General features: G+C 39.5%; 1 protein-coding gene across 10 annotated transcripts in view; it reads right to left on the bottom strand.

Annotated features, from left to right (window-relative positions):
- Window positions 1-1675: 1675 nt before the first annotated feature.
- The window catches only part of NFIB (nuclear factor I B), a 318792-nt gene continuing 306618 nt past the window's right edge, over window positions 1676-13849 (bottom strand). For all 10 annotated transcript variants that reach the window (XM_053205094.1, XM_053205095.1, XM_053205096.1 and 7 more), the window contains one exon: window positions 1676-8357. In XM_053205094.1, coding sequence (XP_053061069.1) covers window positions 8228-8357 — 130 coding nt within the window. In that variant the 3' untranslated portion in view covers window positions 1676-8227. The remainder of the gene's footprint in view (window positions 8358-13849) is intronic.

Here is a 13849-nt window from a genome sequence, read left to right as displayed (position 1 = left end):
GCGCCAAGAACCGATCATGTACAGGCTTGCAGTTTCCACTCAAGGAGTGGTCTTTCGGAAGGAAGCTGCTGGAATATCTACCAGTAGAGGCCGGCTGCCACAGGATTAAAACTAAATGGGAAAGGAAGCCATGATCTCCAACCGGCAGCATTTCCATTATTTTAAAATCACAACAAAACAAACAAGAAACAATTGCCAATAATAACAGTGCGTGTCCTCGTGTGCTCACTCTAAAAGAAACAACCTAATTAATCCATTCATTCCTGACATATGTGTCAACTGCCTAATAATAATAATTAATAATAATAATAGTAATAAGAAGTCATAATGCCAGGCACTGCACGAGCTTTAACATAAATAATCTTACCCTCTTGACAGCCTAATGAGACAGGTACTCTCATCGGTATCTGCTTTTACAGATGAGGGAACTGAGGCCAAGGAAGTTTCTGTACTTTGCTGTGGTGCAAGCCGGGCCGTTTCCAGCATTTGTAATCCTGCATTTTAACCCCAGAGCCTGGACTTTAAAGTGCTGCTGTGGAGTCTTAGTAACTGCCATCTCTCTTTTATCTCCAAATCGTGATCGATGCCAATGAAGTCAAACACGTCAATAGAGACAGAAGAACGTCTCTCTATAGGTAAAAATGCCACGTCGATCACAGTGTCCTCGAACTCTTTCCCCAGGAATGTCTTAATCTTCTAAGACACCCAATGATCATCTCCTGTGGGAGCCTTCCAGAATATTTCTTCTCAGTAGATTGCAGTCAACTGATCCCCATGTATCTCTACGTGCAGCAGTGTAGACAGACCTGCTGTAGGAGGGCAGTTTGGGGAGGTGAGAGGCACCTGGGCCACAAATCGGACAGTTGGATCTGTCCCAGCAGGTCTTTGATTGGAATGGTCAAATTCCCAGCATTTTTATCTATTTTCAATGAAGCTTGCATGGTTTTTGCTTCCTTTGTGCAACATCACTCGGATCACAAAACCATACAGGCTCATTCCTTTTCACTGAACTCCAGCTGACTCCATTCCGAAATCTTGCATTCAACCAGTCTGGATTCGAGACCCCACGCGACCAGATGGGTGTCATACTTCCCTGCGAATAAGGGACACCACCCTGCCTACCCCCAGAAGTAGCCCTGCGTCTTAGAAACCTAAGGTGCTCTTCCTTTTCGGGTGTCAGAGAAAGAGACTCTTCTCCTCTGGGCTCCCGTAACCACTAAACCCACAGCTGCAGGGTGGCCCCAGGGCTTACCTTTCCTGGTGAGCGTGTGTGTTTGAGGCCCTGTGGTTTTCGTTTGGAGGGACCACAGTCCAGTCATCCGGGCACACGTTACCCTTGCCTTGTTGCTGAAAAGCCTTTCTCAGTGAGAGGGGCCCGACATTCTAGAACTTACACTTGCATTTATACTGCCATTGTTCGGAGACTCTGGAAGGCTCCGTCGGGCCGAAAGCGCACAGAGGGTTTACACATATATACACGCGCCCGGTGTACAATCGGAAGTAGTGAACTGAAATATGAGCTATCCCAGATGCTACAAAAATTCAACCGGTGCTACGACATCCCCCAATCGGAGGACCGAGATCCGCTCCCGAGACACCACTGACCCCCAACACTTAACGTCGGGAGAGCAGCGGGAAGAGGCTGAGGAGGAAAGGAAAACATGAGGCCAGAGTCTGTAGCATAGCTCATTTTATTGTTTAAACAGTTTTTGCATAGGAAATATATCCGCTTCCAGTAATTGACTGCAGTATGAGCAGGTGCTAGCAGTATAGGCTGGGTATAACAGTAACAATCACATTAAGTCAAGCTTGATTTACACCAGTTTAAAACTTGTGGCGACTGAGTTCATTTGCAACCCACAAAAAGTACCCAAAGAACATTATCCTCCAACCGGGCACAATAAAACCTTCGCTAACATTCTGGCCCAGTCTGGGGCTGATCCCAGAGGTCTGAACGCCAGAAATTAAGTAACTGTCATATAATACATCCTACCGCTAACGGTTCGTAACACGGAGATTGTGCATGTGCCTCCTTTTTTGAGAAAACTTAATGAAAACACAAGGTTCCGTACGCATGGCCCACGAGGACGTCATGCCAAAAGTTTTAAAATGGATCAACCCTGGTGTGTCGCTAGCAAGCAATAACTGACTACTTGTCACCTACAGTTGTACTAAATGTATCTAAAGAAACACACAGTCCTACAAAAGTTGTTCTCAGAGAAATATCATTGAGGTGGGGGCACCTTTTCCCAGGATGCTAAGAGTTCTATATGATATAAGCACAAATTAACAGCTTGATGAAGACATAATCTAATGCAGCTTCGAGAAAGCCTATGCCTGGGACGGAGCTACCCCTCACATTCTACAATGCTGTAGAGATTCTTTTTTTTTTTTTTCCCAAGAAAATGTCATTTGAAACATATTTACAACTGAACTCAACAGAGACTGTGAAATTGAACAGGCACTGCTCATTTGTTTGAGTTTTTTTGGTAAACATTTTGCTGGTTTTTTTTTTTTTTTGTTTCTTTCTCGTTTTGCATCAACTTTTATCAGTCCATGCAACTTCAATGCCCTCCATGAAGAATGCATAATAAGCCATACTTCTTTAAAAAAAAAAAAAAAGAGACTTCCTTCTGCATAAAGAGATATATTTGCCACATCAGTCCCTGTAGCGCAGTTTTCGAAACCAGTCTGTCAAAAATACAGTAATACAAGACGGGCTTTAGTGCCGCTAGCCTACACTGCTTTTCGTGAATGTAGGCCACCTTTTGTTACCGGTGCTGTGTCCTGGGACAGAAGTCCTCAGAGGCTGAGTCCAACGTGCAGGTAGGCTTGTGGCACTAAAGCACTTCACAATCTCAACGTACATTTGAATTGCAACACACAGATATTCCTAAAGAGTATTAACTAGTGAACCCTTTTATTATTTAAAAAAAAAAAAACACAACTACTTACAACCGTTGAAGAAAAAAATTGCAACGACAAAAAAAAAAAATGTAAAAATTGACCGTCTCCAACTTGTCCCCTTTACTATGAACAACGTAACCAACAGATCTGTGGCACGGACACAGTACAAAGAGTTGTCATGGCAATGAGTTTGGCTGATGCAAAGGTCATTGTGCAGGGTCAAAGGGCAAAATCAGTGGTCCATGCTACCCCCCAACTGCAGGGCTCCACCCCACCCACACAATTTTTGAAGGAATCGGAAAAAACAGGGGAACTACCAGAAAGTGCAAAATATGAAGAAGGCAGCTTTCCAGCTCCTTCAGCATGGAGTAAAACATTCAATTTCGAGCTCTTACTATTGAACTTGAATAGCCTGCACGTGAAAAAACAAAAACAATTGCTTTCTATAGAAACCCAATTTTTTAAAGTCCAGGAAGCATGCAGCTGGTTCATGTTAACAAAAGACCTTGACAGGAACATGTAAACCCTATTGAATGTCATGCTTGGGGCCTATCTGCCAGCAATATCGCAGAGTTGTTTCGTTAAAAATGAATACCGTGCACTGAATATGAGATCACTTTCTGCAGCCTTCATCATTTCAACACAGTACGTAGATTTTGCATCTAGGTAACGAACACGTCCCGATTTCACACCGCTGAAGATGTCTCTGTGCAATCGCTTTTTGTTGAGTCCTTATGAAGCTACCAGTCACAAATCCAAGATTCTGCTCCCTGAGGACACGTTTATGTGAGACACAGCACTGTTTTCGTTTTCTGCCTATCCCGAATGCTCTGTGAAACTTAACCTTAAATACCATCGCGTAACAATCACAAAAACTTCTTGCTAAAGGCCGTATGGACTAAGAAAAAGACAGTGGTGCTTCCGACATTCTGAAATGCTCCGAAAACCAACTTTTCCAATACTAAATACAACAAAATAACCTTCATAAAATATAACTTTTCTCCATTTACACTTTTTTTTTTTAAAGGATTAGTATCCTGTGCTTTTCAAGCCCAGGAATCTGCGAAATAACTCCTAACATGGACAGATTTTTTTTTTTTTTTAATACATAACTTAAGAGACTGGAGAGTTTTAACTCAAGTCCAGTCTCTACACAAGGAATATTCTTGTTTACTTTAAAAATGGAAACAACATACAGTTCCATTATAATTGTTAAAAAGTTAGCTTTACAAACATGGGAATTTTAATTTAAAAAAAAAATTCTTAACAAAACTATACAGTGTACAAATTACTGTCTACAAGGTAGGCGGTTCGTTAAGAAGATCTTTCGTTCTTCTTGCTACTTTGCAGCTTCACAGACTCATTCACATATTTTTTTTTTAATGGAGCTGCCCACCCGAACATCACCCCATAACTATATTGCTATAATTAAGATTTTTGCCATGTCTTTATGTACAGTCTCCTTCACTGCCTTTTATTTACTGTTTTTCCCTTAGACAAGCCTCCAACGTTCATGTCACTCCAGAGGAAACACTTCAGAGGCGCTGTGGTGGGGCAGCAAAGCCACACAACAAAAAAGCCCAACAGCGCCCCGCGGAACAAACCCCGGGGGGGGGGGGGGGGGGGCAGCAGACGCCAGCCCCTACTGATGCCCTTGGGTGACCTTCACCGTCCTGAAGCTCTGCAGTTCTGGGTAAGGGGGGGGGTGTGCAAGACCTGCAAACGCGGGGCCCTTCGTCAGAATATACTTCCTGGTAAATGAGGAGGAGGCCGAAAAATGGATTTGAGATTTTCTACAGATAGTAGTATTTTTAATAGTTTTTTCACAAAAGGAAAGGAGAAAAAAAAAAAATGGATTAAAAAAAAAAAAAGCAACACTTGAACTAGGCCTTTGTACTCAAGAGGCAGGCAGGAATACCCACAGTGTGTAACTTCTTTAGCTAGAACTGCTCATTCTCTGGCCAAAAAGAGAGCGAGTCTGCCCTTCAGAAATACTGCGTGTCCTGTGAGGTCGATTTGTTCACCTACTAGGTCAAAGATACTTGAAGAGCTTGGCTGAGATAAGCCGTTTTGTACCAGGGCAAGTATCTGCAGAAATGATCGGACTTACTTTCCAACTTGCGTGGCTAGGATCCTGCTGTGCTATTCAGCATTTGGGCTATCAGACTGAATGGGCTAATCAAATACAATTCTAGGCCCATAAGCATTGTTCTAAAGTATTCATTATTAAATCATATGCTGTGAGAACAATGGACAGTTTATTTTATTAGGCCATGGCCTGGGGGAAGGGGGTCAGGGGGCTCCTCAAGACGGCCCACCATGTGTCACTAATTCTGAAAGATTTTCCTTTTAGTAATGGATTCCCTCAATGGGACTGGGGGGGGGGTTGGGGGGAGGGGTGTAAGAGCAAAAGTAAAACCAGCCTCCATTCACCCACTCGCCCTCAGGGGAAATGAAATCAAATATATATTTGAGGCACCATCCCTTAAAAAATCCCATCAGCCTCTAATGGGCTTAATTCATCCACAGGAACATTAATTTCTGAAAATTCTGCATTTCCCTTCTGCTCCGGTTCTCTGTTTAAAAGGGCAGGTAAAAACGACAACTTAACAAGATTTATTATGGGTTTTTTTTTTGTTGTTGTTCCTTAAAAATTGAACTTTGATTTTAATCTATAAGTCCAAATACATTTAATACAGCTACCCTCCGTTCAATCCTCTGGATGTATTAAAAAAAAAAAAAAAAAGATCCAAGTGCACTGCCGTCCTTTCGAAGTAGTGAGTCACAGGTAAATCATGAATGAGACGAATAAATGGGGAAGAGGAGCAGTGGAGAAAGAATACGGGAACACTCCCTCCGGCCGGGACGATGTGTTGTGTAGGAGAAAATACACTCGTGTGTTCAACTCCCAAAGTGCGAAACCTCCACTACGTGGATGTTTCGGCAGATAGTTTTGCCAAATAGGAGGCAGGCTCACCCTCCGCGGTGGATCCAGAACTTCCACGCAAGACCACCACCACCACCACCACCAAAAAAAAAAAAAAAAAAAAAAAAAAAAGAAGAAGAAGAAGAAGGTAAGAGTTTGTTTTAAGCCAAGTCTGCCTCCAGGAGGAATTTGTTGTGTGCGCTTGTTCTATTTCTGTTGTTAGGAAAACCAGAAATGAGTTCAGCTTGCACCCCAGGTGGGAAGTTAGAGAAGGGGGAATCTGTGTAAGTTGAAGTTTGTCACAGTAGACAGAACAGTTGCTTTGCAGCCCAGGCCCGTCTCGGGGTGTACTGCTTCACAGCTACACTGTAAAGTGTTAAAAATCCTCCCACCCACCCCAGAATATATATATATGTATATTAAAAAAAATCCCCTGTCCATCTCTCAGTACACAAAGGACCTCATCACACTGCAAAAATAGCAGTACCCACTTTGGTCAATTAAAACAAACAAACAAACAAAAAAAAAAAGCATACATTATTTTTTTTTTCAATCTGCGTACTTACCTAGAATAACCAATACAGCTAAAAGCACTACGTACATAGGCAAAACTTGGTATTGCATAATTCGTATAAATTTGAAACCCCTCCCCCCCAATATTAATTGGAAGATGAAAAACATGAAAGGTTAATAGAAAAAACACCAAAATACTGAAAATATTGCTGGTCGATTACAATTTTTAAGCGGCAACTATACACAGCCATGATATGCTTTATAAATGTGAGATAAAGGTATAACTGTCTAAAAAATCCATGATGTCACACATTTTTCTTCGTCTGGAGTACAAAATATTTTGTCATAAAAATGGTAAAGATTTAAAATGATAATAAATGCAGCAAAACAAGTGTAGTGATGTCACTTTTTTGTTTTTTTTTTTGTGTTTTTTGTTTTTTTTTGTTTTTAGATTTCAAGGCAAGGCACGTAATGTGGACATTATATCTTCGTGCAAATTAGGATTACTGGAAAGAGTATTTTTAATTAAAATTTTCAGAGACATAGAGGCAAAATGTGTCTGCCCATGCACACTACAGATCTGTCAATACAAGAAATTTGTTGAACAAGGCTAATGTCTGAAAGCACCATGCAAGTTTTCAGCACCCTGATTCTATTTGTTTTCTCAAGAGTGCGTTTTTATATCCTACACCCTGGCGTTCCCAGTTTGTAAACTGTAAGCTTTACCCTTGTGGCATGGATTTGCCTGCCTCTTTGTCTCTATAATGAAGATTTTATAGAACCTTTTGTACGTACACCCTATGGGTTCTTGATGCAACCAGTAATTTTAAATAAATAAATTCTACCTCCAAGGAGGCTGCAGCTAAACCAACATAAGTGCTGTGTTTTCATTAATTTTTTTTTCTCAAGCACATGATTTGTCTTGATTTAATGCCTTTTTAATGCCCTCAACAACTGAGGGGAAAATAAATTCGTTCAAAATTATTTTAAATTCTTTTTAATCCCCTCAATTTAGAGTCCAAGGGCTGAAGGACTTATAATCATGATTCCCCTTTAGATATAAATTTATAAATTGCACTTGCCTCTGTTAAGTGTTTTGTGGGGAAAATATTATATTAATTTTTACTGTTGCATGCAGAGATAACACTTCACCTACATCGAGGCATTTCTTCCATAGAGCCTTTGTGTTCAAACTGTTTTTTTTTTCCTTTTTTCTTTTTTTCTTTTTTTTTCTTTTCTTTCTTTTTTCTTTTTTTTTTCTTTTTTTTTTTCAGGTTTCAAACTGGGTTACACACTGGAAAAGGCTGGGTTAAGGGCCAAAATTTAATAAATCTGTACTGATAACTAAAGGCTACAGAGATTTTATATATATATATTTTTTAACTTTTAGAAATCAGAGTGCTTATAAAATGGCTGGCTCATGGCTCCGTCACCCAGCACCTCTGATGTCGCCTCCTAGCCTTTGTCGGTGAGACAACCAGGAACAGTGATTCCATGCGTAAACAACAAGAATACTAAACCAATAAAACTAGCTTATCATGCACATATTAAGGCATCTAGAAAGTCAGTTAAAATATATTGTCATAGAGACAGAACATCTATTTCCCAGCGGACTTCATGTAACAAAGGCTACGTTGCAGGGGCTGTGATCTACCATCAGTGAAATATCATCGACCCTTTTTTTTTTTTTTATGTCATTACAGTTTCAACCTTAAGGGAATTAGTGATTGTAAGTGCCGTAATTGCTGGTCTATTATCTTCTTTCTTCAGTTTCTTTCCTTTCTCCCTTTTTGTTTGTTGTGTTTAAGTTTTGTCCAGTCTTCCTCTTTTCCTTTTTTTTTTTTTTTAATTTTTTAAACTACTGGTGTATTTCATTTTCCCTCAGTTGCTCGTTTCTGCTTGAAGGAAAGGTTCTCCGATTATGTTCAAACCGTAATTTTGGACATTTGCCGGTAGGATGGGTGTCCTATTTGATACTTGGAAAGGAACCAAGCTAGCCCAGGTACCAGGACTGTTGACAGGAGAGGAGCAGGAGGGAGGGAAGAGAAAAAGAGAAAACACAACGTTAAAATCTACAGCAATATTAGAAATATAAATTCCACAGGCATCAAATTACTACTATAACTTTTTTCCATATTACAGTTTAATATGAGATAAGTGTGCCAAGTTGTAAATATTATAGGTATATACCCTGCATGGTCTATTTCTTTCATGGAAGGTTACACTAATTTCTTTTAAGATTTTATTTTATTTTTTTTACATAATCTCTACACCCAACATGGGGCTCGAACCCACAACCCCGAGATCAAGACTCGCACGCACCAACGACTGAGCCGGCCAAGTGCAACCCCACGGTAAGACTAATGGTGAGGCAGAATAAGCTCAAGCCGGGCTTAACACACGATTCTTGAACTCGGAGCATATTCCTAAAATAAGCTGATCTACTTCGATGAAAAAAAAAAGAAAGAAAGAAAAAGAGAAAGAGAAAGAAAGCTGCAAATCCACAATGGTGACCCAAGGGTTTGCCAACTTTGCTCTGATCCTGCTTTATTTTCAGTTCACAAGCAATTCAATTTTCAGTTTTTTTACCTGCTTACCGACTGACTATCATTGAAAGTTGCAAGGAAGGGTATTTCTTTTTCCTTACAATAAGAAAAAATCTATTTCTTAAGGAGGCCAGGACGTAGTATGTCATTTGACATGCTGGCACCAGAGGCCTGGGCGCTCAATGTCCCCGCCATCAGTAAGGAAGATTACCACATCCAAGTGGCTCTGAGTCTGAAGAGCTGGAAGGGGTGGGCAGGAGGGGCGCTGGGGGTAGCCAGCAGATGAGGTCCTTGTCCCCCTCCAACCAACTCTCATTTCATCTATGTTGGATTTCGGGCTAGTTAAAGAAGCTTGAAGAAGAGCTCTCGAATTACTACCGACATAATCTTTCATCAAACGAGTATCATATGCAGGAAGATAAAACCTGAGATCTACTTATCACAAAACAACACCACGCACTGTACATTTGGGGGGGTATACCTAATCAGACAACCGTTTGTTTCAACACTCATCTCAGAATGAATGGCAGCTAATTCACAGCTGCATAAATAACCAAGAAAACATCAAACTGACGGTTGCATACCCTGTTTTGTCAGGGTCTGACCTGGAGACTTTGTTTTGAGGTTTTCAATTAAATTGAATATTTTTTTAATGTTTCTTTATTTTTGAGAGAGAAAGAGACAGAATGCAAGCAAGGGAGGGGCAGGGAGAGAGGGAGACACTGAATCCGAAGCAGGCTCCAGGCTCCGAGCTGTCAGCACAGAGCCCAACGCGGGACTCGAGCTCACAAACTGCGAGATCATGACCTGAGCCGAAGTCAGACGCACAACTAACTGAGCCACCCAGGCTCCCCTAAACTCAATTCAATAGCCTTTACCTTTGAAACCATGAGGTGAGATGGATACGACTATTGTAGCTCTCAACCCTCATTTTTTCACATTCGAATACCAAAGGAACAAAAACCTCTATGGGATATTAACTTGAAGGAACAATTTTGTCACGCACGCGCACACACACACAAAAATGCTTGGATTAAAAAAAAGAACCTGATACGTATAACTTCTTTCACTCTGGTGATACCTCTATACACAATGCGTCTTACTGGTACATGCGGAGGTGCATATTTTGGATTTGATATTTCAACAGAAAACATTTCGCAATGACCTTTTATGCCCAAGAGATTTTATAATTAGATGATGGGCTTTATCATAGCCAAGTCCTTCTCCTCTTTCTGCTCTCCATTTGATATAATACGAGCACATGGTAGATGATCAATAAAGTTTTGGGATACACAAATCACCCAAGTGTTCCAAATCACACCCAACTATGTATTTTTTAAAAGCGTGGCTTGTAAGCATCACATAGTTGCACGAATACATTGTGATTTGGCCCCCTACAAAAAGAGAATAGGCATCTCTAAAACTTAAAATGAGAGACGTTTAGTATTAACAAAAATTAACTCTTAGGGAATCATCAAATAAGAATTCAAAGGAGGAACAATTCAAACTAAAAAGATACGTCCTCATGATCGGATGGAAAGTCATAATTTGAAAGAATGAGAATACGTGTTATCGAAACCTTTTCCAAGAGACTTAATTATTTTCACATATTTCTCTCTTCCCACACACATCTTCCGTTTCTGTGTTTTGCAAGATTGATTGGGAGAGAATGTTATATGATACATCATGAAAGCTATTTTCCCCTCAACTGTACTTTCACTGCACTTTGTTACACAGTAAAATTATAGCATTTATTACTTCATATCATAATTACCTGTATCTGTGATAATCTTATTGACTGAAAGGTAAGCTCCACAAAGAAAATAACTTTGTCTTATTAATCCTTGTAGAGCCTGGCTATCGCTGATGCTAATTGTTTCTTAGCAAATAAAATAAATTACAAAAACATATATCCATTAGTTTGAACCCAACATGGGAAGCGTGTATCAAAAACAAAAAGACTTAACTGAAATCGATAAAATCCTTGACAGTAAAAGACAATGTCAACAAGCAGATCACTTCGCAAAATTGAGCCCCAAGTTAAATGGGCTCTAGAAAGTCATTTAGAGATTGAGAGATTGCATTCTTCAGAAATACAAAGTATATTTTAATGACTGAAAATAGATGTGACTCCTTACATAGAGAACTGGGTCTCACTAATGGCAGGAAGGACAAGAATTCAGGGTTTATTTTGCAAGAGCTTTCTTATGAGGTCCTAAAAACAGACACGGATTATTCTTTGGAAAACGCTCAATAAAAACAAACTGATGTTAGTGACTAACAGGACTCTAGCTGCAGAATATCTAACAAATTCAATTTCGATGTTTACCTCAATCTTTCAAACCTCCCATCCTACATTATGACCATGTCAAAATTGCAGTGTGTAATATATTTGTCAATACTGTTTATGAACCTTTGGGGGAAAATAAATCTCAAACATTAACACTATGCAGACCTCATATATGAGTTTTACAAGTCTCCTATTGCCAATTTATAGGTGAGGTTCAAAACTACAAGGCACAGGCATTTCTTAGAGCTTTTTGGTAGTCCTATTGGGAAAAAAGTCTGTTAAGACAAATTCAAAGATTATGATAACAATGTAAAAAAACGTTTAATCAAACAAGATAATCTGGATCATTTCAGCTCAAAAAGAGAATGTCTCAAATTGCATAGTTTTTCAGGTAAAATGTCAATAGTGCTGTTTACATATCTAACTCCCTCTTGTATAAATCCATGCTAATGGTCACCAGTATGGATAAAATAAACACACATATTCATAGGTGTCTCCATATATAAGCTCATTATATGTAAAGTGTTTAATAGTTTTAGTCCATAGTGGAGTGAGAATTATCTTATGTCTAATCCAATAATCTGTGCCTCTATGTATTAAGAGATGTGCGAACATAATTGAAAGGCCTCAAAATATTCAAGGTCAAATTAAGCTACTTCAGCCAATAGATCTTCAAACACGCATAGACTTTGTTTTCATTCCATTTTCCATTGCCGAATCACCTTTTCTTCAGGCAAACAGAAGATAAGCGTAACTAAAAGCTGAAAACACATCTTTAGAAAATATATAAAGGCCATACCATTAAAAACGGAAAAGAATACAAAGTACTTTAAAAAACCAAATGTCCATCGACGGATGAATGGATAAAGAAGATGTGGTGTGTGTGTGTGTGTGTGTGTGTGTGTACAGATATATGTACACACACACACACACACACACACACACACACACAATGGAGTACTACTCGGCAATCAAAAAGAAGGAAATCTTGCCATTTGCAACTACGTAGATGGAACTAAAGGGTATTATGCTAAGCGAAATTAGTCAGAGAAAGGCAAATATCATATGACTTCACTCATATGAGGACTTTAAGACACAAAACAGATGAACCTAAGGGAAGGGAAGCAAAAATAATATAAAAACAGGGAGGGGGACAAAACAGAAGAGACTCTTAAATACGGAGAATAAACAGAGGGTTACTGGAGGGCTGTGGGAGGGGGGATGGGTTAATGGGTAAGGGTCATTAAGGAATATACTCCTGAAATCATCGTTGCGCTATGCTAACTAACCTGGATGTAAATTAAAAAATAAAATTAAATTAAAAAAATAAAAGAAAAAAAGTAAAAAAGCAGGCACAAAAAAAGCAAAAAAGATACTTTGTACCTTAACACAAAGGAAAATTCACCCTAATGACTTCTACTCTATGTATATAATGAGGTATTTCATTATACACAAAACAGGTATATATAAGTTAGATCAAAATTCTAAAAAACGTCTGATGTCATGGATAGTATGTTCACGCATGACGCATGTTCATGCAAACGCATGACGTGGCTGCCTCAAAAAGGGAAGAAGCAAAGAAACAAGTTATTTAGACCTTGAGATGCATTAATGGAAGGTGATAGCCCATTTTATCCTGATCAGACTACTTCTGAAGCGCTGTGTTGCTTCTAGGCATCACTCTTCAAGAGAAACAAACTCTGTGACATTTCTATGATGAAGAAACTCACCAAATCATGTCACCTGAGGAACAGCTGAAGGGAGACAGGGAAGATACAACAGTTGAGTTGAAAGAAATGTAGATTTGTTCTGTATAGTTCAGGTGGAAAGAATTAGCATAAAGGGAGAAACTTTCAGAAGACAACCATGATGAGGGCCTACTATGAGTAAGATGCCATTCTGGGTATTCTACGTCCACTATCTCACTTAATTTCTTCAGTGAACTCTTGCAATTGCCATTGTCCCATTTCACAGATGAGAAAATTGAGGTTTAACTTGCCCTGAGTTACTCACCTAGACCTCGGATGTGAATCAGTTCTGATTCCCATGGCCATTTCACTATATTATACTGTTGCCCTGGGAGGTCAGACATTGACCCTACATTAGACAGAACTTTTGAACAGAGTTTCCTCAAGACAATATTTGCTTCAGGAGACAGTGAATTTCCCGTGCCCCACACAGCTGGATCACAACCTAAGAAATGGTGCAGCGGACTTGTGCACAGAATATGTGCTTGGTCTGGGTGATCAAGCAACTCTGAAACTCAATATATATCTTCTGAAAACAAATCCAGTTGAAGTTGTATTACAGTGACCTTATGGTGAGGATTATGGGGGTAAGAAGATACCCATTTCTTCCTTTTAAAAATGATACACTATTTATATATTTCATATCCTTGGATAAATTGGATAAAGGAGTTGGCCTTTGTATGTACAAGTAGTAAATAGACTCTATGCCATTCAATGAAAGAAAGAGAGAAAACTGCTCTGGGCAAATCAACATTGGATGGTTGTGCTGTCTAAAATTATGCAAGACTGTGTCTTCTCGGCCAAAAAGAATTGGGCCCTTGGCTTTTACCTCAGTAACCACCCAAGAACCATGGAGTGCCAAGTAAACATATATGGAGTAATAAGTTGAGGAAGGAACCAAACAAAGGCAAAGGCTTCA

This window comes from Acinonyx jubatus, chromosome D4 (assembly GCF_027475565.1).
Source record: "Acinonyx jubatus isolate Ajub_Pintada_27869175 chromosome D4, VMU_Ajub_asm_v1.0, whole genome shotgun sequence".
NCBI lineage: Eukaryota > Metazoa > Chordata > Mammalia > Carnivora > Felidae > Acinonyx > Acinonyx jubatus.
The sequence above is the reverse complement of the archived record's forward strand: the minus strand, read 5'-3'. Positions and strand labels throughout refer to the sequence as shown.